Source organism: Dermacentor variabilis, chromosome 1 (assembly GCF_050947875.1).
Source record: "Dermacentor variabilis isolate Ectoservices chromosome 1, ASM5094787v1, whole genome shotgun sequence".
Taxonomy (NCBI): domain Eukaryota; kingdom Metazoa; phylum Arthropoda; class Arachnida; order Ixodida; family Ixodidae; genus Dermacentor; species Dermacentor variabilis.
In genome coordinates this window covers 205,563,219-205,587,980 of record NC_134568.1, presented here as the reverse complement: position 1 = coordinate 205,587,980, position 24,762 = coordinate 205,563,219, and the positions used below count along the sequence as shown (strand labels likewise).

Genomic DNA, 24,762 nt, shown 5'->3' with positions numbered 1-24,762 from the left:
ATCCAAACCAAAATAAACTCGTTAAAGCAGTGAAACACAACACTCGGGCGTCATGCTTGGGCTGAGAGTATGTCAGGACAGTTGAGGTTGACTTACGAGTGGTTGAGAGAGAATCTCAATTGTGACAGAGTTTGGGCCTCATACCACTGAGCTTGCTATCAGTTGATAGAAATAGCTCATATTCGAATATATTTGCTTCTATGTGCATCTCCTTTTTATTCGTATTTGTGAATGTCTGACTTCATTTGCAATTTTTTTCGAAGACACTTTATTTGCTGTGCATTTTACTAACCCCTGCATTCTATTCTCTTTCTGAATAAACACTACTCCTTAGTATTCAAATTGGAGTAAGTCGCTTTATTATTTTTTTCATGCGCTTACTCGAAAGTGACAGAATCAGGCGATATGTTTTCAGCCCGTCTTGACACAAAACATAGTTCTGCATCACTCAGGGAAATGTGCAAAGGCACTCAGGGAAAACCTGGAAAACTCAGGGAATTTGGAAATGTCAACTTGGTAGACACCCTGTTGCTGCAGCAGCTCAGCGATTATGGAATGCCGCTACTGAGCATGCGGTCACATAATGGTTGGCTCCTGGCCCTGTCAGCCATATTCTATTGGAGGAGAAATGCAAAAGCACCTCTGTACTGAGACTTCGGAGTGTGTTGAAAAACCCCTGGTAGTTTATATTATTCAAGGGCCTTCACAGCCCTCATATTCCTATTGGGTTAAACACAATCAGTTGCTCTTATTCTTACAGGTTACTCTTACATAAGTCAAACACCTTGTGTGGTTGTAGTGTTTGATTCTTCTCTTTCTGTAAACGAGAGCAGTATGTGCAGACAAGAGCTTGTTATTTGCAAATGAACTATAAACTAACAAATCTTTCTTTACAGAATGGTGACAGATGTGTGCTTTTCAGCCAATAAAGGCAATGTCTTCTCAGTTTCTCAAGGTAAGATATTGGGCTATGTTCATAAGTCTGTGTAAAAGTTCACTACAGCTAAGGTCTTCTTCTTTTACTCATTGCTTTAATTGATCATGTAGGTTTTGTTAATTGTCTATTTGACATATAATCCTATTTGTGTATTATATTGTCTACGTGCACAGAAATTTGTCATTTTGTGTGATAGTCCAGATTGTGCTTCTTTCCAATCTACCACTCTGTTAAGTGTCACTGCGGCATTCACAAACCCTACTGCAACACATTTTGTTTCAGTGATATCACTTCCACTAGATCACTTTTACAGCTTATCATGGCTAGAGTTACTGTATATGCTACCAAAGGTAGCAGAGTTGCACGGAGATGCACCATCTTGTGTGCTTAACTCTTTCCGTACCATGCCCATAGGACATAGTTAACCCACTAACGATAGTTTGAAACGCCGCTTTTGAGACCTTATACACTGCTCATGAACACACTATGCTATCGTACATAAAGGAGGAGAACTATATTTTTGTTTTCTAAGCAGTTCGTTTTTTTCCAACCAGGTGGGGATTTTTGAATGCGCTTTGATGTTTTGCAATTGTCCAAGTAGAAAGCAAAAAAGGCTGCCCACTATCGGTTGTTTGAAACGCTGCTTTAGAGACCTTACGCACCGCTCCCGGACACACTGCATCATTGGACATGAAGGAGGAGAACCACATTTTTGTTTTCTAAGCAGTTAGATTTTTTCACGCCCTGCAGTAATTTTTGAATGCGCTCCGAAGTTCCGCAATCGTCAAAGTAGAAAGCCAAGATGGCCACCTCCAGGAGTGGCACACGTGCTTCGAAAAATCGTAGATGTCGCAATTCCCATGGATCTGTGGCTGATTTTATCGATGGATCGAGCAGCAGTGAGTCTCAAGATGCTGCCTATTTGTTGGACTTTGACTCTGAGAGCAATGACGACGCAAACCAGCCCGGAACATCCGCGGCCGCAGCCCGGCACGCCCTGCTGTAGTGCTTGCAGTTAAATTTTTGTAGTGGAATACCTGTTCAATGAAAAATTTCGATTTTTTCAGAGATAGTGCCTATTAGGCGGTAATACATTTTGTATAGCTCATAATTTTTGTTACATCCTTTTCTTAGTAAGTATAAGCGTGTCTTTACAAACTTTGTTCAATTTTATCCCACAGTCTTGATTCTGGGAATCTGTCTTTTTTATGACATACATCTCTTTCATAAAACTTTTATGCATAAAAAGTTCATTCATTCTGCTTTTTGTTTATGTATGACATAAAATGTTTAGTGCAGTATTTTCAGAAAAAAAAAAATCTGGGGCAACCTAGACACAAGCAATGTAAGCACCCGATTAGTAAATTTTGCAGCATGGCTTCACGCCAGGTCATTATATATGGATTGTTTTGCATCCAAGAAATGCTCACAGCACTGCTAAGTTTATAATTTCTTCATGCCCTACCTGCCACATGTTACTTTGCTTGCGTGGTGTAATTAGCATGCGATTTAAGTAACTGCATGGGGGCATTTGAAACATAAGCAGATATACAGTAGAACCTCCATCATAGTTCTTAAAAAAAAAATGAAGAAAAAAATTTATTAACCGGGAAAACATACTATCCAAAGTAACTAAAAAAAATTCAACAGACTGAATTATTGTTTATATCTACGTAATGCGAAGCATCGTGTGGATCGTTGCGGCACGAGACGCCGACGCACGTCGAGCTGGTGGTGCTCCGGTGGCCGGAGACCTGTTTTGTTGTTTTCCTATTGCGTGGTTTACGAGGGCGACGGGAAACTGAAACTGGTGGGCTATGCCGAATGCCGCTGAAGCAAAACTTTATGCCCACATCGCACCGCCTGCAGTAGAAAAAGGTGGCACGTTTGGATTATCGCCTACTAAAAGTGTGCAGTACACTGCCAATGGCACAATGCACTACGCACTTTAAAACAGATAGGTGAAGACGCTTATCGCAGTAGGTTTGGCGGTGATAGCTGTGAATGCGGCATGTGACAAACCGGCCGCAGATTTGCTGGTGCTGAAATAAGAAACTGTGCACACCATCGTTTTCACGTACGTGAGATGGGCGGCTGTATACTGTTCTCGATCGTGCCCACCTCGTGCCTTTTCTTGGTCGCATAGGATCTAGCGGCCGGAAAGCGTATACTATCGCAGTCTGCAGCAGAGAATGGCATCGCGTTTCGGTTATCGCGCATTAAAAGCATGCGCTACGTTTCCCACGGCACCACACGCTGTGAAACAGATAGGCGAAGATGCTTATCGCAATATGATTAGCGGTGATAGCTGTGAGTGCCGCTTGCGACGACCCCGGAGAAGATTTGCTGGTACCAAAATAATAAACTGAGTGCGCACCGGTACTTTCACGTGAGGCAGGCAGGTGAGTATTGTGGTGAACCTGCCGTGGCGGGCCACTATATACTGTTCATCATCGCGCCTGCCTCACGCATTTTCTTGTTTACAGGGGAGCTAGCAGCCAGAAAACGTATCATACAATAGAAGTTTGGCGACGTACTGAACGTTGCCAAAAAATCGTGTGTTCCGGGAATGCATGAACCGGTAAAAATGAGGTCAACTCTATCGGGTCATTTTTTTGTGTTCTCGATTGTGAACATTGGTGCCGGGAAAATGTACGCAACAGGAATGTTTGCAAGTAATCACAATCGTTTGATTATGGAGAGTGAAGCACGAACCAATTTTTAAAAAGATTGCAACAGCAAAGCAACACCAATGGACACAGCAGATTAAAAAAACATGCACGATCCTGCTTCATTGCCAGCTGACAAGACTGCAAAATGCGACCAGCCTCGGCGTCTTGCGGGCACACGTGGCACATGACACCTCCCGACTGCGACTGGCGGTGCAGCCAGCTTTCGCGTCACTGGCACAGCCGTGAAGTGGGCTTTCCTGCAAGCAGAATGCTTTCTGTGCATGTGGCTGCGTTTGGCAAATAGCGGCACGAGCGGCGAGTTGAGTCAGATGCGCAACTCTGGCTCCCTACCGGAGCCTATACAGTAACTCTATTTGTGCTTTTGGTGGCATTTCCATCTGTAGTGTTTGTGGATGCAGTCACAGTAAAATGGAGGGCTTTGTAGAACATCTCTTAGTTGTTATTATTGCTTGGCAATTTTAAATTTATTCTTTAACAGCAACTAGCAGCTAAGGGGCACCTTGAACTGGTATGTTAGATGGTGCTTAAATTCATAAATATTTTTTTCTGAGCCTTTTGTTCATATATAGATGTGCTTCATTGGTTTCATTTATAATGAGAGGAGTTTTTTTTTTATGAGATGAGCTTTGTTGCAAAAACGCTTCTTCGCATTCACTGGCAGAACGCAAGTTACACCAGTAGAGTTACTCACAGTGTAGTGGGCTGCCAGATTTCAGCCTAATGTGCACGAAATTATCAGCAAATCTTCATTATGAACTAAAAAAAGGTTTGTTCTATTTATGTGCTGTAAACTTTGCTTCAATAAACTGAGATTTTAAATGCATGGGCTTCTATGGAAATTTCAAAGGGAAGTGCGATACCTTCATTATATCCATTAGTTTGCTATAACCGATTTTGTTATAACAGTTTAACAGCATATCAAACTTGGCACCTTGCATAAACATTTTATGAGTTAGTGGCAGCAGGGAGTCTGATTTGTAGGCTCGTAATTCCCTGAACGCTGCATCAAGTTGTTTCCCTCTATAATTTTATCTTTACAGGAATAAAAATTACATGAATTAAAGAGAAGGGAAGCTTCACCAAAACTTATTTTAAGAAGCCCATGTTTTGAAGCCTGACCAGCTCCTTCTTCAGGGGTGAAATAGCGTGAGGCGTAGCATTGCTTATATGCATTTTTGGTGCTTTGTCAGGTGCTTTGACAGGTGTGCAGACAGGCGTGCAGAAACTTTTCGTAGACATTGAGAGTAAACAGCAGGAAGTGTTTCTGACAAAACAAAAATAAAGTTTGGTTGGAGTTTTCCTTCTTTTTGATTCAGTTGTCTCCAACTAGGCAGACATCTGCCAAATGTCGGTGCGAACTTTACCTTTGATAAAAATGATACGGAGTAAATTCACACTTTACGGGCTGAAAATGTGAACGTCAATTTATTGAATAGACAACCAAACAAACAACAAATGCTTGCTGCTAATCATGTACTTTTAGTTGGTAAAAAAAATTTATTACGCTTGTTTATTGTATCTGCATGAAGGTGCCATTTTTTCAACTATAGCCAGTGATAGGTCAAGGATGAATGAGTATTCTTCCACAAAAGCATGCTGCACTTGCTCTGCACTCCAAGAAAATTCTCTCTTGTGGGCGAGTGCACCAGCTGTTCACCAACAACGAAGTTGCAGTCATACACACACATGAACAATCAGTGCTGTTAGTTGTGGGGATGAAGAAAATGGCCTGCAACAGAAGCATGTGCACACTGAGGAATTTGAAAAGGAATTGCAAGGAGGACCTTTTCATCATCACAAAAGCACCAACACCAATTTGCACCATAGAAGGCCAGGTTATTCTCCTTCATAGACATGGGTATCTTTTGTACTCCACAAACAGTACCCTCAAGGTCAGAAGGGCTGCACTGCCACAGCACCCGAGCTAAGCAAAGGTAGGGGTGTACATAGCAAGAAAGGGAAGGGAGAGTCAGAACAGGTCTAATCCATTAGTGTGTGCATACGTGTCCCTTTTAAAAAGTATTTGTGAATTCATTTTTGACCTATCGTCGGCTATACTGTATTACACATGAGTGTTCACAGCCAGTCGGGAGGACTTGCACAAAACTGTTCTCAAATAGTGAGGGCCTTGTGTTTTTTGCATTTAAGCAGTGGTTGCAGTGGGATTTATATTTTCATCCAAATAAGCATGCTTTTCGCTGTCAGGAACTTCTCGGAATTAGATGCTAGTGAACCAGCTGGCAACATTCATCACATCACAACATATGAACCAGCTGGCACAACATCACAACAACAATCATTCATCACAACATAGTCCGTAAATTTAATGTTAGCATGCGGGCTGCAGTTGAAGCACTTTTCGTTCTATTCGCAGATAGTTTGTACAGCATCTGTCTCATCACCACTTTGCACTGAATGAAAATGAAGACTACTTGCCACACCCACTGTCTTGTACAAGTCTCAAATGCATGCTGCGCAAAATGTGGTAAAAAGAAAGGTGTTCTATCTGTTGTGCTATGAAAGTTCACTTGTCCAAACCTTGAAAGTGTTCACAGCACACACACACATAAAGAATTGCAGTGTGTGGTTTCCTCATAAGCTTTGAGAATAAGCACTAGTGCTATTGTGTTGTTCTTGTTAGTCAGTATTTTGATGTGTCAAAGCACACAGTGAAATTATTATGGTACAGTGGCTTACTTGGAATCATTACAGTTGATTTTTTTTGGTGAGATTACTGTGTTGTTTTATCCTAGCTTGTGTGCAGAGTACAATTTTTCTGTTTATTTCTCTGTTTGGTGTGTGTTTTTAACTGCTGCTTTTTTTACATACTATCTTTAGGTAATCACTTTTTTTCTTAAAATAAAGTGCATTAAATATGTCTCTTTATCTTGTTTGACTATTTTGCATAATAGGTGAAGGCCTTTGGCGGTCAGATGTTTTAAGCTCTTGCAGTAAGTCATAATAGTATTCTGCCTTTCTTTTCTGGTTAATTTCAGACAGCCTTCTTAAGCTGTACTCTCTTGAGCAAAAGCAGCAGCTTAGGAGTGCAAGTGTATCCCATATGGTGAGGACCTTGTGTTACCTATACTCTGAGTACTCTACAGCTGTGCCTAGTTGTCATGGTCAGAATGTTTCATCATGGAAACATTTAAATTAAGATTCGGCAAGTGAAGCAAAAAAAGCCAAGTGATTGCTGAAGAAAGGGAATGCTGTGTTCACTTTTTTCAATAGTGTCTGTTGCTGAGGGGTGGCATCTCGGCAGCATGTTTATTTTTCCATCTGGAGAAGATAAAAATTTGCAGCACTTTTTTGTCTTAGGAACCATAATTTCAAGTGCTAATGCGTAAGGTGAGCTTGAATTTGTATCGGTTACAAAAACTAAGGTTATGTCGAGAATGAAACTGGTGTTTGTGCTTCAAGAACCATATTAGATGCTTTGCAAAAGGCATCCGATTTAAATGTTATTTCGGTTGCTGGAGTGAAAGTTAACATCATCCACCTGAAATTAGCATGAACCTATAAATGAAAGCTATGTGGTTTCCTCGGAAAGAAACTTCTGCAATTGAAGAAAAATGTGTCCTAGTTGGATGATCTTACCTTGCACTACCACTTTTCCATGGCACTCTACAAACAGCTTATTAGGAAGCTAGCTTAAATGATGTGGTGAGTTGCCAATTCACACTCTCTCTCTGAGGAGCCTGCATGAGTTTCCTTTGTATCTTCACAGCTACTACACGTAGATGCCAACTTTCCTATTCGTGAATCTTGCTACATCTTGTGGATTTCCAAAGTACTCATTTGGTTAACCACTGAACTTTAGGCAGTTCAGCTCAATGTGTCACTGATATGCTCTGTTAGGGAGAGTAGTGTTGACTGGTGAAACAAAAGCTGGTGAGTGCATGAACCCATTGATGGACTTCACTGGTCATTAATGTGACTTCACAGGTATTGCACTCTACAAACAGTTTCTGTTGCTCCAAGAAAATCCCTTGGCATCAGTGATGCCAGTAAGCCTCAGTGTCAGATAGCATTGTTGTGAAATTGGAGCTGGTCAGATAGATGACCTGTAAATTGACAAAATAATTTTCTGTACTTCGCTTCATCTTACACCGCATGTTCTCTTCATCATCCGAGAACTTCTACTGTGTTAGCTATAGTGGCCATTTATGCTTTACTCCTTATCTACAATGACCATTAATGGCTGCATGTTGAAATTTCATACTCTTGGTGGTTTTCTCCATGTGTAATAACCGTTTTCAGTACTGCAATTTTATGCTCAGTAGTAGCTTCCTCCTGGTTATCTGTAAATTTATCTGTGTCATTCAACATATAGAACACTGAACCCGAAAGGTTGATATGCCTGGAAGGAAAACAGTGCATTAAAATTAAGACAAACGATATACATATAGACACTATAGCACTGACTGCAACAAACTTGTAGCCTTGTAGTGTTATGATTGCTTCGTTTTCCTTGCACTGATATACAACTACCTTGTCCAAGCGCACCCATTAGCAAAAAAGTGGAAACACTTCATCGTAGCATTCTGTTTAACATAAAACATCCTGATGCTAGGCACCTCGACAGGAAACAGCTAGGTATATTGTAGCACTGCATCATTACTTACACAATCCTCACGAGAGTGAATTGCTATGGGGCAAGGGTACTATATGGGAACTGCTACAGGTAACCTTTCTTCACCTATAACTTCTGTAAGTTTGGTGGTGGGGTGGCTTTAACGCAGTAGCATTAAGGGCTATGTGTTGCAGAAAATTCGGTCTCTATGGAGTTGTCCGTGAGTGAAAATTCCCATATATATTTGAGTATACGTATACACCTTGCTATATGACGTGTGGTATATGCGGGTTATATTGCCACACTATTCTATCGCTAAAGTTGTGCATACATTGTCTTACATTCTTGACAAAGTTATTCCTCAGAATTTTGAGAAAGATACTGCAGTAAAACACGTTGTGGGGCTAGTTGGTGCATAGCTTTCAATAGGTGAAGTGCCAATAGTGACGGCACACAAGAAGAAATACAGACGGGACAAGGCGCTACTTGCAACTGTTCTTGAAGTCACAGGTGGCTGATTATATAGCCATGACGAGAGGGGAACAAAAAAAGAGGGACACTGAATATGTGAATGCGCACGTGCGAGGACACTGAAGATATATATGGACAGCCCACAAACAAATGTCATGAAACAAAACACCGACATCGTGTGTCTTTTATGTTAAATCTTCTCAGACTTTAATAAGAAGAGTGTGAAACAATAACAGAAATCTGAAAATGATGTAATTTTCTTTTTTTTTTTCTTTTTGTGGCTGCGCACTACATATGGGATCAGCCCATGCAGGAGGCCGCGGGTCTGCCAGAAAGCTCGCCTTCGTGCATAGCGTTCGCCACCAGTGTTTGCTAGTAAACATTACACTTACATAAGGTGCAGTTGCCGGGAAGCGTGAGAAGCAGTTGGTGGATCTTTGAATACTATCGCATTCCATTCTTAAAGGTGAAGCTTAAGTTTCCTCCAAATTTTTTGGGAGCAGGATGCACTAACCTAGGTTCTTAGTTGATCCAGTGTATCTTGAAATTGCTAGCTTTCAAATGCATGCCCCATTTGAAGAATTAAGCTTCCTTGATGCATTCATAACAGCATAACTGTCTCAGCAGTCATCTTGTGCTAAAATTAAAGCAGTACTGTCACGAAAATCTTGTCACTTTTCTTGCTTTGTTAGATAGCTGTTGGCTTCATAATTATGGGATGGAGCCTGAGTTTCTGGTGTTCCTGCACAACTTATCATTTATGTGATTGTCCTTTATGCACTTACATCTTTTTTACCAGGATGTCGCCAAATATTTGAGTTTTCATTTTATGACTCATTTGTTGTGAACAACTCTCATTATTGCTATATCAGCAGTTCGTTTGTTATTTTCTGTTGTCTCTTAATGTCAAATTTTTAATCTTTTTGAGTTGCAGGTAGGCATGGCAGAAAGAGTCTGTATGAAGCTAAACATTTCTTAGAACAAAAATCAAGCATACATTTGTTGTCCTCCATGTAATGCATCATTCCTGACTGTTTAAAGGGGCCCTGAACCACCTCATGGGCTTGGTGAAATAACATAGTCCGCGGTTAGGATATGCTGCTGTGAATATCTCAGCCTATTTTTGCTGTCGTACACGGTGCATAGAGCTTGCAAACAGATCACAAAGTCACCTTTCTCTTAAACACTCTCTCTTCAACAAAAGGCCCTGTCTTCACTCTCTCCTGGATGCTTTATTTCGTCGTCATCAAATGCTTTATTTTGTCATTCCCTTAGACGGCTGCTATTGGCCGATAGCTGACATCATGCTGTGATCGGCTACATGGCGTAGATACTGCAGCCACTGCGGGGTGCCACCATGAGTCCACGAGCTAAGCGCACTGCGGCTCGCTGAGGACAGCTGCGTTTGGCTTATGTTTAGCGCGTCGTAGGCACCGCAGGCAGAAGTCGTGGCGTCTACATTAACATCCAGAATGAAATTTGAGTTGTGTGCCACGGTAACATTAAGAAGGCTGAGCGTTGTGGGCGCACCCCACTGCGTCGTAGCCTTCGCAGTGCAAGGCATTGAAGAAGGTACGGGAGCACAGCGGAGGCTGTGTTTGATTGCCAATAACTCCACTTCTGCTGAACGCATTGAAGTACTTTTTGCGGCAAAGTATTTCTGAAATAGCCTATTCTCACTTCAAATACCTTTCTCCACTTCAATAAAAAGTGGTTCAGGGCCCCTTTAAAAAAATATCACAGAGGCACCAGCAGCAAAGTATTTTTGCCAAGCTGTGTCCACGCAATAACTCTTCCTTTCAATCCCCAGTGCTAAGGTGAAGCTTTGAACTCCATTCACTAGGGGTTTCCATGTGCAATTGTTTACTTGAAGTTAACAAACGTCCAAAAACGTAATGATTTTGGCATGGAAAAAGGCAGCTGTTGTTGCTCTGTCCGGGCCTTTCTCCGCGCAGCCGTCTTTAAGACCTAGAGGAGCAAGACTTCTTTTGCTTTTCTGCCAACCCTGCCACAAAAAAATAAGTTTTCTATGAAGCTTGTACCATCCAGTAGTACACATTGCACACGAAAATGATCGAACAACTGCCACTTGTTTTGGAACTCAAATAAATTTAAGAAAATTACTGGATGAGTGAGACTTGTCTTTGGCACAGAAAGAGTTGGTCTGGGTTTCTGTTCACCTGCTCTCTTCAGTAAAGCATTCTACACTGCCTGACACAAGGACTGAAGAGAAAAAAAATATTGATGAACAAACGACTCTTGTAAGCTGATGTGATACTCTTGTGCTATGTACTACCTGCCTTTGTCACCTGCACCATTGGTTTAGAATGTAGTATGATCTGAGGCCCAGCTGTGTACCTCAACAAATTCCCCACAGGGTATCAGCGTTAGCAGGCTGTTAATGTGTTGCGAGACCACATACCCGAGCACAAGACGGTTGGGCCCTCCCGTGTCTAACCGTGAGTGGCTTAGCCGTGTCCGGGGAAAACAGGATCCATGGGTTTGAGCGCAAGGCGGGAGTTTGGACCTTTACAGCCCATTGGCGGAGGCAACATGCCCCTTTGGCCTTAGCTTCACGTAGACAGCGCCTCCAGACTGACCCACCCGGGGGAAATCGGTAGTTGCCTTTTCCTGTCTCTCTCTCCCTCCAATCTTCGTCTTTCTCTCGCTTTCCATCTTTTCTGTTTTCTCCTGGCTTCCCCTTACTTCCAATTCTTCCAGGCAGAAAGAGTTAACCTTGTGTGGGATAGTCAACCTTGGTTATAACAGATTTGGTTATAGCGGCTGTGTAGAGCTGGCGTTGACAGGCCTTGTTTAAACACAAACCCTGTTACGCCCCTTGTTGGGCTCAATGGTGGGCGGCTGGCACTGCTGCCAAAAACTCCATATTACTAATAGCAAGCTCTTCCCCCCCCCCCCTCATTTATTGCCCTCAGAAACAAGGGTGCACCGAATATGTATTTAAATTTTTTGGCAACAGATTAAAAAACTGCCCCCGATTCCATGTCATCCATTCTGACAAACCTGAAAAGACCATGAGAATGATTTCACCTTTCCTCATGTCAAAATGTCTCACCAAAGTTCTTGGTGCAGGCTACAAGGCATCAAAGATGGCTAGTGGAGATCTCCTTTTGGAACTCCGCCATGCAAAACAACACGAAAAGCCTCCTAACCTAGTCTCCTTCAAGGAAATCCCAGTGACAGTATCCCCGCACCAAACTATGAACACCAGCCGTAGAGTTGTCTCTGATGATGACCTAATGGAGCTGACAGAAGCTGAATTGTTGGAAGGCTGGAGCGAGCAAAATGTGATAAATGTTAAGCGAATTATGCTAAGACGTGACGGCAAGGAGATCAAAACTAAGCATCTAATACTTACCTTTGGTTCAGGCATGCTGACCAAGACAACCGAGACAGGCTATGTAAAGCTATGTGTCAGACCATATGTTCCAAACCCTCTTTGTCAGCCTTGGCAGATCCCAGAACTACCGAGGCTGACAGACATGTGCTAAATGTAGTGTTGGTAACCATGCCTCTGAAACTTGCGAAAGCACTCCACACTGTGTGAACTGTGATGGCAAGCATGCTGCATACTTGCAGTCGTGCCCATCATAGAAAAAAAGAAAAAGAAATTGTCACTATGAAAGTAAAAGAAAATATCTCATTCAAGGAGGCACACAGGCGGGTGTCATACCTGCCCAAAGATAGCTTTGCTGGTGTGAAACACCAAGGGGCAGCGACACAACGGCTACTGGCAACTGTCCGGCCCGCACCCAGTGAGCCGCAGGCGGCGCCATCCGCCCCCTTGGTGGGTGCAGCTAGCATTGCTCTGCCGCCCAATCAGAAGGGACCATCGAGACAAGGCCTTCACTTTCAAACACAGCGCTCGCAAGAGCGCGTGTCCAGTGGATCGCAAGAGGCGATGGGCACAATAACCAGCCAGACGGTGCTGCCAGCACCTAAGGAGTGGCAAGATTCTCGCGATTGCTCCAGAAAAGGCAAACCTCATGTCACGGTGTCCGGAAAGGGCCCGTGAGCCAATCTTCGTTTCTTAAGCACACAGCACAAACACTTCCTTCATTATGGAGGCACAAATACTACAATGGAATGTTAGGGGACTCATTCATAACCTCGACAATATTGGAGAACTTCTACACAAACATAATCCAAAGTTGCTGTGTGTTCAAGAGACACATCTGAAACCTAGGAACACTAAATTTATTCGAAATTATGCCATCTTCCGAGAAGACGGTGACAAGGTTAACGCATGCAGTGGTGTAGCAATAGTAGCTGACAAGTCCGTAGCTTGCCGAAACGTCGCCCTTCAGACGCGACTTGATGCAGTGTCAGTTCAAGCCATTCTTGTTAATAAATTGGTCACTGCATGTTCTATTTATATACCCCCGAGCCATCATCTCCAAAAAGCGGACTTTTATAACCTCATTGATCAGCTTCCCAAGCCTTACGTACTCGTGGGAGATTTTAACGCACTCAACACAATGTGGAGAGACTCACAATACTACGTGAGAGGTTGACTCATTTGAAAACTTCCTTTTAATGTCTGGTGCGTGCCTCTTCAATAAGAAGGAACCAACGTGTTATAATGTTCATCATAATTCATTCTCGTCAGTAGACCTGTTGATCGGCTCCACTTCTGTCTTCCTTGATTTAGAATGGTGTGTAATTAAAAATCCATTTGGAAGTGATCATTTCCCACTAATGCTAAATTTAGTAATCCAACATGACTCCTCTCCGCATGTCCCTTGCTGGAAACTAGCCGAAGCCATTTGGAAATGTTTAAGGAATCCACGTACATATAACGAGATTTTATAAATAATTTCAGTGTAGATCATGCCGCATCATATTTTGCCGCTTTTGTCATTGACGCAGCAGAAAAGTTAATCCCTCAAAAAGAAAAGGTTGTTCACGTGGAAGACTAGTTTTCTGGTAGAACAATGACTGCAGACAAGCTCAGAAAAAAAGCAAAACAAAGCCTGGAGCAATCTGTGCCGATACCCAACTGCAGAAAATTTTGTCCTGTTCAAACAGTCTAAGTCGCAGGGTAGGCACACGCGACAACAGGCTAGCTGGGAGAAGTTTCTTTCGAGAATCGATTCATATACCCAGGGGCTGTATTCTGTAGCGGTTCGCTTTGGAACCGGTTCGGTCTGGCTGTTGCCATTGGTCGGCGCTTCGTTGTCGTCATCCCTGGTGGGCGAGACGACAAATTTTGTTGACATCACACAGGTTGTCAATCATCTGGAAGGGAACCGGTTCCCTGCTACGAGAGGAACCGCGGAGAAGTGGTTCGCTCGAGGGGCGCGCGGTGGCGAGCATGATGTTGAGGGTTGCTAGGGCAACCGTGGCTGCCGGCTAGTCTCGCGCCAGCTGACGAGCTGGCACCTAGACGAGACGAGACAGAGATGGCAATGGCGGCTTCTTTGGTTGGGCTGCTGGAGAGCGCCGAAAGACAACGACGCGACGAGAGGCAACGACGCGACGCATTCGGCATGGCCGAAGAGTTTCGAAGGCATTTTAGGCTCTCCAAAGACATAGTGCGACGTCTTTGCGATGAGCTGGAAGAACATCTCGGACCTCAAAGATTTTGCGGTGTCGAAACTACGATGAAAGTGCTGTGCGCGCTGCGGTTTTTTGCCACCGGGAGCTTTCAACAGTGCATCGGGAATGAAGAAGCGATTGCACTGTCGCAGCCTTCGGTCAGCCGGATCATTACAGCCGTCGCCAAGGCCATTACGGTTGTGGGCAAAGAAAAAGGATGGGTTAGATTCCCATCCACGGCGCAACAGAAAGCCGCCGTCAGCTGCTGGCCCAACACACACAACGCCTTTGCTAGGTAGGGGTTCTCCTCGACAAATGAAATGAATATTTCGCGCTGCCTCGCTGAAACATGAGGACCCAGCCGCCTGTCCTTATGCGACGAGATCGTTTCAGTTTTGGCGCGCGAACAAGTTCAAAACGTAAACAAAGTGAGGCAGGTTGTTTGCATAACGTATCGCACACCACCTAGCGACTAAATAAGAAAACAACACAAATAAAATTACAACTCCCAGTAGCTGTCTGCGCCGCAAGCTCACATTTATTACTGAAAATTATATTTGCAAGTGTTCTATACAAACCAATGTTTTTTTATCAAACCAGCAACATCCTTCAATTGCTATACCGTCCCCCAAGTACAAACGAAAATGATGACGTGATCTTCCGGCAGACCGCCGCTCGTTGATTGGTTCCCCTCACGCCGCCCCATTCCACTCTTTCTCCGAGTAACGTAATCCAGACGTAACAGCCAGACCGAACCAGTTCCAGAGCAAACCGCTACAGAATACGGCCCCGGAAAACAAACGTGTGGAATGTGCTCAGAAGTCTAAAGGTGCAGGAACTGTATCCGCTGCCCTTGGTAAATAATCAAGCAAACAGGTTGGAAGACCAGGCAGACGCTCTTCGAAAACATTTTCAGTACTATCTAGCTCTGTACACTATACACAGACATTCCTTACACACAAAGAAATAGAGGAATGCAAGAGACTGGACCACAAATGCATAGGAAATGATTTATATAACCGTCCATTCAACATTGCTGAGCTTAGAGCAGCATTGAACGCCTGCAGAAGCTCTGCATCGGGAGCAGACGGGATCATGTATGACATAATCAAGAACATTCACACGGGCACACTAATTACATTGCTTACACTTTTTAACAACATTTGGGCAGCCGAGCAACCTCTAGTAAACTTCCTTTAATTAGGCAGCACATACGAAATTGGCCTTCGGTAAAAGCACGACAAACTGATGTCATGTCCTGTCGACTGAGAATAGGACATGCATACAGTACTCATTCTTACCTACTGACTGGTAGTGAACCTCCCCTCTGTGCTAGGTGTGGTGAGAAACTGACTGTCCTACACGTCTTGGTGGAGCGTTCGGAAAAAGAAGCTGAACGAAAAAAAGCACTTCCCTCTAGCGTACCGATGCCACATTTCCCTTGATCTGGTAATGTTTCTTGGAGCAGAACCAATTTTTGATCATAAATCAGTTTAACATTTTTTACAAGATGTCGATTTATTGCACGTTATAAGCTCATGGTATTCGTAGCACATCCTCTGATGAGAGGCTGATGTTGCAGTAGTAGCGACCTGTATAGCACATGCCTCTGGGCCCTTCAGTTTAAGGGCCTTGGTGAGGCAGTAGTGCCACCTGTAGTAACATATTTTTGTACATTACTTTTTTTTCCATATTTTCAGTCATCAGTTCTCCATAGCATATGTCATGTATTATTGTCTAGCTTTATTAAGAATATATTTACGCACTTTCCAACAAATATTTTTTAGGCCTCTATACAGCCGTCTTTCATTTTTGTTGTTATAATCATTAGTCATTTATCAATGGCAGTCTTTATCATAGCCTTACTACTCTTTGGCCACTCCCCAATAAATTCCTATCATCATCATCATCATACCTCAACAAATTGAAAATTAAGTAATCAGTGGCTGAAATTCTCTTTTTAATCAACCTACTCCGTAAGGAAACTGCCAATGTAGTTGTACATGGTGCCACATGGTTGCAAATGTGGATGTGTCTGAGAGTGCAATTCAAAGGGCATACAAAACACTTACCTGCATCTTTTGGCAATATAAACACTTTTCATTGCCGGCCCACTGCCTGTAGAGTCATGTTTCCTCACAAGATTGCAATAATATTGTCCATTTATTCTTTTACAATGAAGTGGTTTTTCACAGGTTCACTACAGTTCTTTGTAACCCTTTAACATGAACAATATTTTTTCTTGCGTAATGTGCAATGTTGCAAACATGTAGCATTGCACGGACAGGCAAATTCTTATTGAACACGGCAGAATATATTGCATTCAATTAGTCTTAAAAAGTGCATTAAATTAATTAAATTCTGGTGTTTTTTCTGCCAAAACCACTATCTGATTAGGAGGCACACCATAGTGGGGGATTCCAAATTAATTTTGATCACTTGGGCTTCTTGAACATGGGCACGTTACTCGTCCGTTTCTGCAGTCCTCCCCCATCGAAATGCAGCCGCCATTGTCGGGATCTAAACCCACAATCTTGCGCTCAGCATCACAACGCCATAGCCACTAAGCTACTGTGGTAGGTAAAAAGTGCACTTAAAGTACTTAAATGTTAAAATGCATAATTTAAAGTGTTCCAAAGTTAGTGCATAATTTGCGTATTGGGAACCAGTGCCATGTTGTTCATGTCTTACAGGCACTCTCTTCGTGCATCGTAATGAATGACAAAACAGTTGTTGTGGCATCGTGGGATAATTATGTGTGAGTAACCTTCTTTTTAACTAGAATGTCTTGTTGATTCAGTGTAGTATGTGTATATAACTAATGCAATTAGAGATCAAACAGAACAGGAAGTTGTTAATTTTTTTAGGCCATTGAAAGATATTCGTCCATTTGTTGGATTGAATTGATGTAGTCTTCCTTTTCTATGTTTGCCTACTAAAGACTGAAAGACAGCGATAGTAGTGCTTGATATTATGCTGTTAATACTGCCCCTACTTCAATGTGCACATTATTATTTGGTCAAAAATGAAAAAGGAGTATTTGTGCATTGTCACTTTTGTAGTTGTGTCTGCTGAACGTGGTGTCTCAAGCTCTGTTTTTCTGAAAGAAGTGAATGTGCATTAAATATGTCGCATGTCTTGTGCTACAATTCTGTATATATTAGCTTTGCCTTTCTGAAGCAGTGAAGCAGCTACTCTCTCCAATCTATCTGAATTGTGTTACTGCTGTACCAACTTGACTTTAACCTGTGCAAGAGTAGTACTAGTCCTTACATTATCAGTGAAAAACAAGAGAAACACAGCTCCATGGTGCCGTATAGTAGGTGCAATGTAATAACATCCAGGGTATTGAACAGAACCCGAACCGAAAACAGTGCCTGAAACGCAATTTTGGGCGGAACTGAACCCAAACCCGAGCCAAACCTGAACATGAAAAGAAGTAATAGTTACTGGTTCGGCACGAGACGGTTGAAGCATGTAAGGCAACAACCAGGTGCTCAATAGTTTGCATGGTTGTTCAAATAACTATTCCTTCAATCGGCGCACCCTACTAGTGAATTACGACTCACGGGTTGCTTTGTGTGCGAGAGTGGGGATAGACGATAGGCTGTGTGCTGGTAACTGTGGCCACATCAGCAGAGACGCTAGTAGATGGTAATTCTGAAGTCGGCCATTCCAGTCGTGTTCTGCGGCCTAAAAGTTGTTTCAGGGCATCCACGGAATCAACATTTTGGGTGATGCTCTCAATTCCGCCGTTAAGTCAACTTGTTACTAAAAATAGATAAACAAGGTAAGCACGAAGAGTGGAAAGGACGACGTCCTCGAGGAGGGATATCAAGGAGTTCAGCTGCATGACTTATTGAAACCATAACACCGTGATAGCTAATGAATGCCGTTACCTTCTCAGTGAGCAGTAACCACAACTGTAAACGGCACGTGAAATTTGCTTTTGCTGCATGCCATCGTTCAAAGCACATTTGGTGCTCAGCCAAGCAGAGTACAATGCTCTTCAAGTTGTAGGAATTGTTCATGGGGCACAATGTGCGTGCTTTTGACTTCGTTGTCTGCCCTTAGGCAGTGCAAGTCTACAAGCACATGCAGATGGCCAAGAAAGATGTGGGTCAACATAGACCGTCCTTGTTCATCGTTCAGAAGCATCAATGTCCTCACCTGCTTCTAGGAAAGCAGAAAACTGAGTTAAATGTCAAATGCTGGCTTCTTTCTTAGCTACACTACAGACTAGAAGTCTGAGGTTGTAATTTATGTAATACACTGTTAATTCCGGCTGTCTTCGACATCACATGCCACATTTTGTTCACCACCAGTCCTGTAGTAAAAACCTGAAGCAAAACGAGGATTAACTGACTCTACTGCTGTTAAAGTAACGAGTGTAGAAGCTATGCAGGCTTACGTTGACACAGGGATCCTCACTAATTACATCTGTCTTTAATATGTACCTTAAAATTTCCCTGTATCTGCGTAATTCATTTGTAACTTTCTGCCTCCTGATGAAACGAGCATGCGCCATGCAGTCAAGTCGATAGTACTATTTTGCATATTGCCATGAGGCAGGATAAAATGGATTGCGCTGAAGCGGTTCACTGTTGCGAATCAGGTTGCAAACCATAATAAATTTTTATTTCTTCAAGTTGGAACTGAACCAGAAAGAAATCGGAGTATATTGAACTCGAACCTGAACCAAACTGGTATTTTTTTTTTTTTTGGTCTTCACACCCTGATAACATTAGAGTGACATGTAATAGGTGTAGCACTGGGAGCAATGTCCAACCCCACGGTAGCCTCCGGCCTGCACGATGTGGAAGAAAGAGCAGGAGCGGCATGGAAGGGTTGATTGCCAATAACTCTGCTTGTACATAATGCATTAAATACTTCAAACTGGAGGGTATTCGTGAAGTAATGCCTTTGAATACCAAATATATTCCACAACCTTGTTAATGAGTGTTTCAGGGCACACTTTAATGCTGATCAGACATTGTGGTGTCATGTATGGGCCTGACTGAAGAAGTTAAGCTAATTTTTCTCTTGCATCAGGGTAACACCTGACCCAAAGTATGTTGTATCTGACTACACTTACATAGTTCTGAGTTTTATAAAGCTCTTTGGCCAGTTGTATGTGACACTGTTTTACAAGTTTACACTGTCATTTGCAATATTCATAGTATATTGCTGTTTAGCATGAAGTTTCATCATCAGCCAACTTCCAATGAAGAAGTGTGCATGCTTATTAAGAACTACAGACTTTTAGTAGAGTCCCTGCTGCTGCTTCTGAAGAAATAACTCATGGCAGAGTTCATCATTTGTCGCGATATTAGTGAGCCCTGTAGCAGTAGGATTTGTGCCTGGGGGGGGGGGGGGTTACTGTGTGCTATGCAGACTGAGCGAGCATTTAACACCAAGTAGAAGAAGCAATCGTAAGTTCTCACATCATATTTCCATCATAGATTGCTACCAAAGAGCACAAAAAAGAGAGAGGGAGAGAGAGTAATTTCAGGCTTGATTTCTGGCTGCAGCAGCCACATTACGATAGAGGCAGAATGCAAAGACATGCTTTGGGCGTGCATTAAACAGCACCAAGGCCAGGATACTGTGAAACTATTCCAGTCTGTTTTTATTACAGATCCGTTGTTCTCTATGAGAGGAGAAGGTCAAAATAGCTCGGACCCGGCCCATGTGGGCAGTTCCCAAGCCATTTTGACTTATCACGGAAGGCTAAGGCTGGATTTGGAATAAAGATAGACTGGAATAGTTTTACATTATCCCGACCCAAGTGGTCGAAGTATAACCTGGCGCCCTAGACTACAGCATCTCTCGTAGCCCACCGTGCAGCCCAGATCATTGAACCCCATAAGTAAATTTTCAACAGAAAAAAAGATATGGACCCTTGTTGTTGCAAGCTAATTTTCAACTTAGGGCCCTGTAACGTTGTGTCAGTGTAGAGCAACACCTGCTGCTCTCCGCCCATCATCTTGCTAAGCTCTGCCACATTGCCCAGTAATGGAGGCCATATATAGTATTGGCACAGTGCTATTCTTCTCCATGACCAGATAGTACAATGATCTTATCAATCATAAGATTTCCTCATTTTTGCTACTGCCAGAAGCCCTGCTTGGTCTTAAGAATTTGGTCATTAACCATATGTAAAAACCTATTTATTTAAGAACAATAATACATAAGTACATAATAGTATATAGACAAAAATATTAGACTAGTGTCTCATAGTTCAAGGACTGCAACGCGAAAATTGCAAATGAGAAAAGTGATAGGGGATTGGTAGCAAGTTAAAGGAAAGAGCAGGCGGTCTTAAGCAAAACTCAAACGCTGCTGGATGTCAGTGACAGTCTCTTGCTCAAATGTTCATGACAGCATTATGCACCAACTAAGCAGATTAATTCAGTGTTGTAGAACGTGAGCTTTCAAGCAACTCATAATCAGTCACCCTAGAGTCTCGACATTTATATATAGGAAGTCAAATTTTATATAATCAAGAGCACTTTGAAGTATTTCTTGCTTAGTACAAATTGTTTTCTGTTAAAGTCTGTCAGCCAGGCTTTAATGAATGTGAACGTTAAATGATTATTTTTTGCGTTCCAATAAAACCAAGTCACTGAAGCCAATGAGAATATGCGATTTAGACATTTTAGTCATTGAGAGAAAATGTGCTCATGTGTATAATAAGGTGGAAGTGCCAGAAAGCTTGAGAAATGGGTTCTGAATGTGCTCCTACTTTTTGCATGCAGTGGTCTACGTATCGAGCTTTGTGGCTGTTGCTACCTTCGCTTTCTTGGGTATTTGTTTTCACGTAATGGTAAACTAACATGCTCTTTTATTAATCACACCTCATTAACCAAAGCCCCTCACTTCCTGTGATAGCCTTAGCTCCACAAGACAAGCCATGTTTTGTTTACAGGTATGTTTACAACATGGAATATGGCCGGGTCACTGAATCAACTATGGCTCACGAAGATGCAGGCAAGTTTGCTTTCCTGGTGGAGGTCTTTGTAACTTGTTTATATTTCCATCAAGATATGACAAATACAATTAAACTTCACTGTAATGAAGCTGAAGGGGTACTGAAATTTATATGCTACAACATTACCTTGCAACACTGAGCCATATGTCATTATACTGCAAATACATATTTTGCCATGGTTGCTGAGTTTATAAACATGCGAGTTGAGGTGTTATTACTGTGCCCATCTGACTGCTGTGTGACTGTTCTTGGTACAAGTGCCCATTATTGCATAAAAATAACCACTGAATGCATAACCTTGTTGTCATTGCTCTGCCACAAAGGGTCTGTGTTTTTAATGTTTTTCAAACGAGAAAAAGCTTAGATGGCCATGGCTGCTTTGTTGACACTGTCATCATTTAAGCTAGGCAGCAAAACAGACACAAGAAAAACCTTACACACAGCTTGTATAGCTCTGTGCACAATGCTATGACAATCGATCATCGCAGGCAGCTTGCCCAAACATTTATTTTATAGCGAATCCTGCAAATCACAACAATGTGCACCGGGGCACCCTGGTACGAGCATAATTGGATAAAAGGGCGCATTGGGGCACCCCAGTGCGCACTGGTGTGATTTGTCGAATTCGCCATTACTGAGATAACCTTCATACACTGCAGACACTAACTATACTAGTTACTACATGGGCTTGTGTTTGCCTACCACTCCACAGGGCATTAAGTGTAGTGTTATCCTGCATTCACAATTTTACATGCATAAACTGATTTGTGAGCTTTCTCACAGCATGTTGGTAACCATCAAAGATAGTCACACTGTGAATCTCTACACTATCACTTGATTGCATGTTGCAAGTTTGGAACAACTTTGTTAAGTAATGTTTAGTTTATCTTCCATTTGTTTCTCTTATTATTGGATCATATTCATGTTTAAAGCGCTTCTATGTTTGCTGTCTCTGCCCAACACAAATGACCGACTGTGTCCAGGTGTCACTACTGCATAATTACAGTGCATGTTTTCATTGTATGCTACTTTGGTCACATAGAAATGACACACTGTGCCATTGGATATCATCTGTGGGTGGGAAAATGTGGGTATAGTAGCTGGTTGTCCAGGCCATTTTCTTATTGAATGCCTTCTGCATGTCTAGGTTTAAGAGGGTAGTAGCAGACAGTACCTAGTGGCTATGTATGCCATTTTAAATAGCTAGATTTGTGCATTGTCTCATCTGCCAGATTCATGAGGCACCAGAAAACAAGCTTATAAGATTCTTGCTATGTGCTGTTTGAACTGGTAACTGCTGCAATGACAGTTTCTTCTCATTTTACTCACAGTGTCTGACCTATCGTGGAGAAATGGAGTGCTGGCCACTGCATCCTGGGACTCCACAGCAAAGGTGAGTGCTACCGACTAGCGCTGTACCGCTGACAGATACACATATTTGCTGTTTTTATCTTGGTGCTTCCTTGCCGCATATTTATCAGCATACATATTTGGAACTAAGACTGTTTTGGACTAGTTGATTCATTACAACAAGGAAATGAACAAAGACATATAAACAAGTAACACTAATGGCAAGGAATAGCACACCATCGAACTTCATTTTTAGAGATGCCAAACCGAGGGAAGAAAGCACATATCAAAACATCATGAACAATAAAGAATGATAAACCAAAAAAGTCTGACCATTGATAGACCGTCACTTCACAAATCAAGAAAAATTACTGAATTGGAAAAGGCAGGAACCAACAAATGGCATTGAAAAGAGTGAGACATCAGGCTATCAATAGCTTTGTCTGATACCATGCCATGCATGAGAACAACTGCTTAAAGGATCAAGGCAGTATGTTCACTGCAATCACTATTCTGTCAAAAAATGTAAAGCTTAAAAAGGCAAAAATACATACTAAGAACAAAATTGTGAAAACAAATGCACATAAATGCTAACTTGATGTAACAAACCAACTATAAACCAAGTCTTTTAGGTAGAAACAACATAGAAACACCATCAGTGCAATGATATAGTGGTTATTACAGCGAACATACTTTCACGTGACTCTGCACTGGACATGTCAACGTATATGGCTTACAGCATTTCTGGCGCTGTGTGAAGCTCGCTATGTCCACACAGTGGCAGAAACGCTATCTGCCATCTACTTCAACACATCCAGTACTGAATCACACGAAATCTTGCCAAGGTGATAGTACTGTCACTGAAATCACTCAAGAATATGGCCCCTGAATAAAACTTACCTTTGCTCTGCAAGGTACGCTACTATGGCTGATGACTGTTATGGGATGTTCATGACCAAAATCCACTGTACATTTTTTTTTTTTTTTTTTTTGATGCACCATTTTGTTTTGCTGGCTCATCAGAGCTTCACTTGCACATTTCCCACAGTGCTCGAGATCTTCATGATTTTTGTCTTGTATTAAATGTAAAGTTTAACTTGACATGTTGCATGTTGTGCAGACGTTGCAAAAATTAGAAAAAGTCATAGTAATCTCTATTCATGGTGCTTCATAGTAGCAGTGGGACTATTCCCATGGTGTCTCATGAAAGGGCTATTCATGCACGAAGGTTTCTCCCCAGGATCAGGGAAATATAGTAAACTTCTGTTAATTCGACTCCGGTTAATTCCATTTTTTGTTAAATTCGATTCTGACCAAATATCCCAGCTCGCGTCCACATTTGTATGGGCCGAAACTTCCGTTATTTGGATCTCAAAATTGGCCTTCGCCAAATAATTCAAGCTTGACTGGTGAGCACACCAATAATAGAAAGGGGCTCTGTCACTGGACGTAGTACGCATTTCTTAATTATACAGGCGTGCACACGCCATCTCTGGTTGCAGCAATGGCACCTAGACACCTGATAAGCATACCGGCAGCCATTCAGAGCTGTTTCTAGCGTTGCTGTGGCGGTTTGAGCTCTCGTTTTGTTCGCCATGCTTGTTTGGTGGCAAATAAGCAAAAGTACGCTGAAAACGAAATGAAGGAAGAGGTGGATACAACACAAACGCTGTTTTACATTTGAACTGCGCACGCCCCTGCAAGGCAGTGAACAATTCATCACAAGCATTCATGGTTAGACCAGGTAATACTAAAAAAAATTAACAAAAATCAAAACTAGCGAGCTGCTCAGCTGTCAACGATTTCCGTAGTCCAAAAACAAACTAAAAGCGCTTGTGTTGTGCCTGCGTCTTCTTTCGTCATTGTTTTCAGTGCACTGTTGCTTATTTGCCATGAATCAATACCAACTCACCCAGTTTTCTATTCTCTTGTATATGAGACCGGTAATGGGGCCTGGTATGTGTTCCTTAATTATATGTGCATGCATGTGCCGTGCACCAAGAAGCGGTGAAAACCCATGAATGTTTTCGGAAAGCTAGCAAGAAGGGAGATGGTAAAATGAAAAAAAAAAAATATGTCAAGGGTATGTTTAAAGCCAACAAAAGAGCTGGGGTCTAAGACTTTGATGGCCTGCCAGTAAGCTTAGATGTCTCGGTGCTCGTACTGTGTAAATTGTACACGTGTTATG

The 24,762-nt window shown here is 42.3% G+C and overlaps 1 protein-coding gene across 4 annotated transcripts in view; it reads left to right on the top strand.

Annotated features, from left to right (window-relative positions):
- The window catches only part of LOC142591222 (protein FAN-like), a 116,637-nt gene that overhangs the window by 78,589 nt on the left and 13,286 nt on the right, over window positions 1-24,762 (top strand). For all 4 annotated transcript variants that reach the window (XR_012830408.1, XR_012830411.1, XR_012830413.1 and 1 more), the window contains exons 23-27: window positions 897-955; window positions 6,627-6,694; window positions 16,927-16,991; window positions 21,162-21,223; window positions 22,556-22,617. Coding sequence is in view for 1 of the 4 variants with exons in the window: in XM_075703582.1 (XP_075559697.1) it covers window positions 897-955; window positions 6,627-6,694; window positions 16,927-16,991; window positions 21,162-21,223; window positions 22,556-22,617 (316 nt within the window). In the remaining 3 variants the exon portion in view is untranslated. The remainder of the gene's footprint in view (window positions 1-896; window positions 956-6,626; window positions 6,695-16,926; window positions 16,992-21,161; window positions 21,224-22,555; window positions 22,618-24,762) is intronic.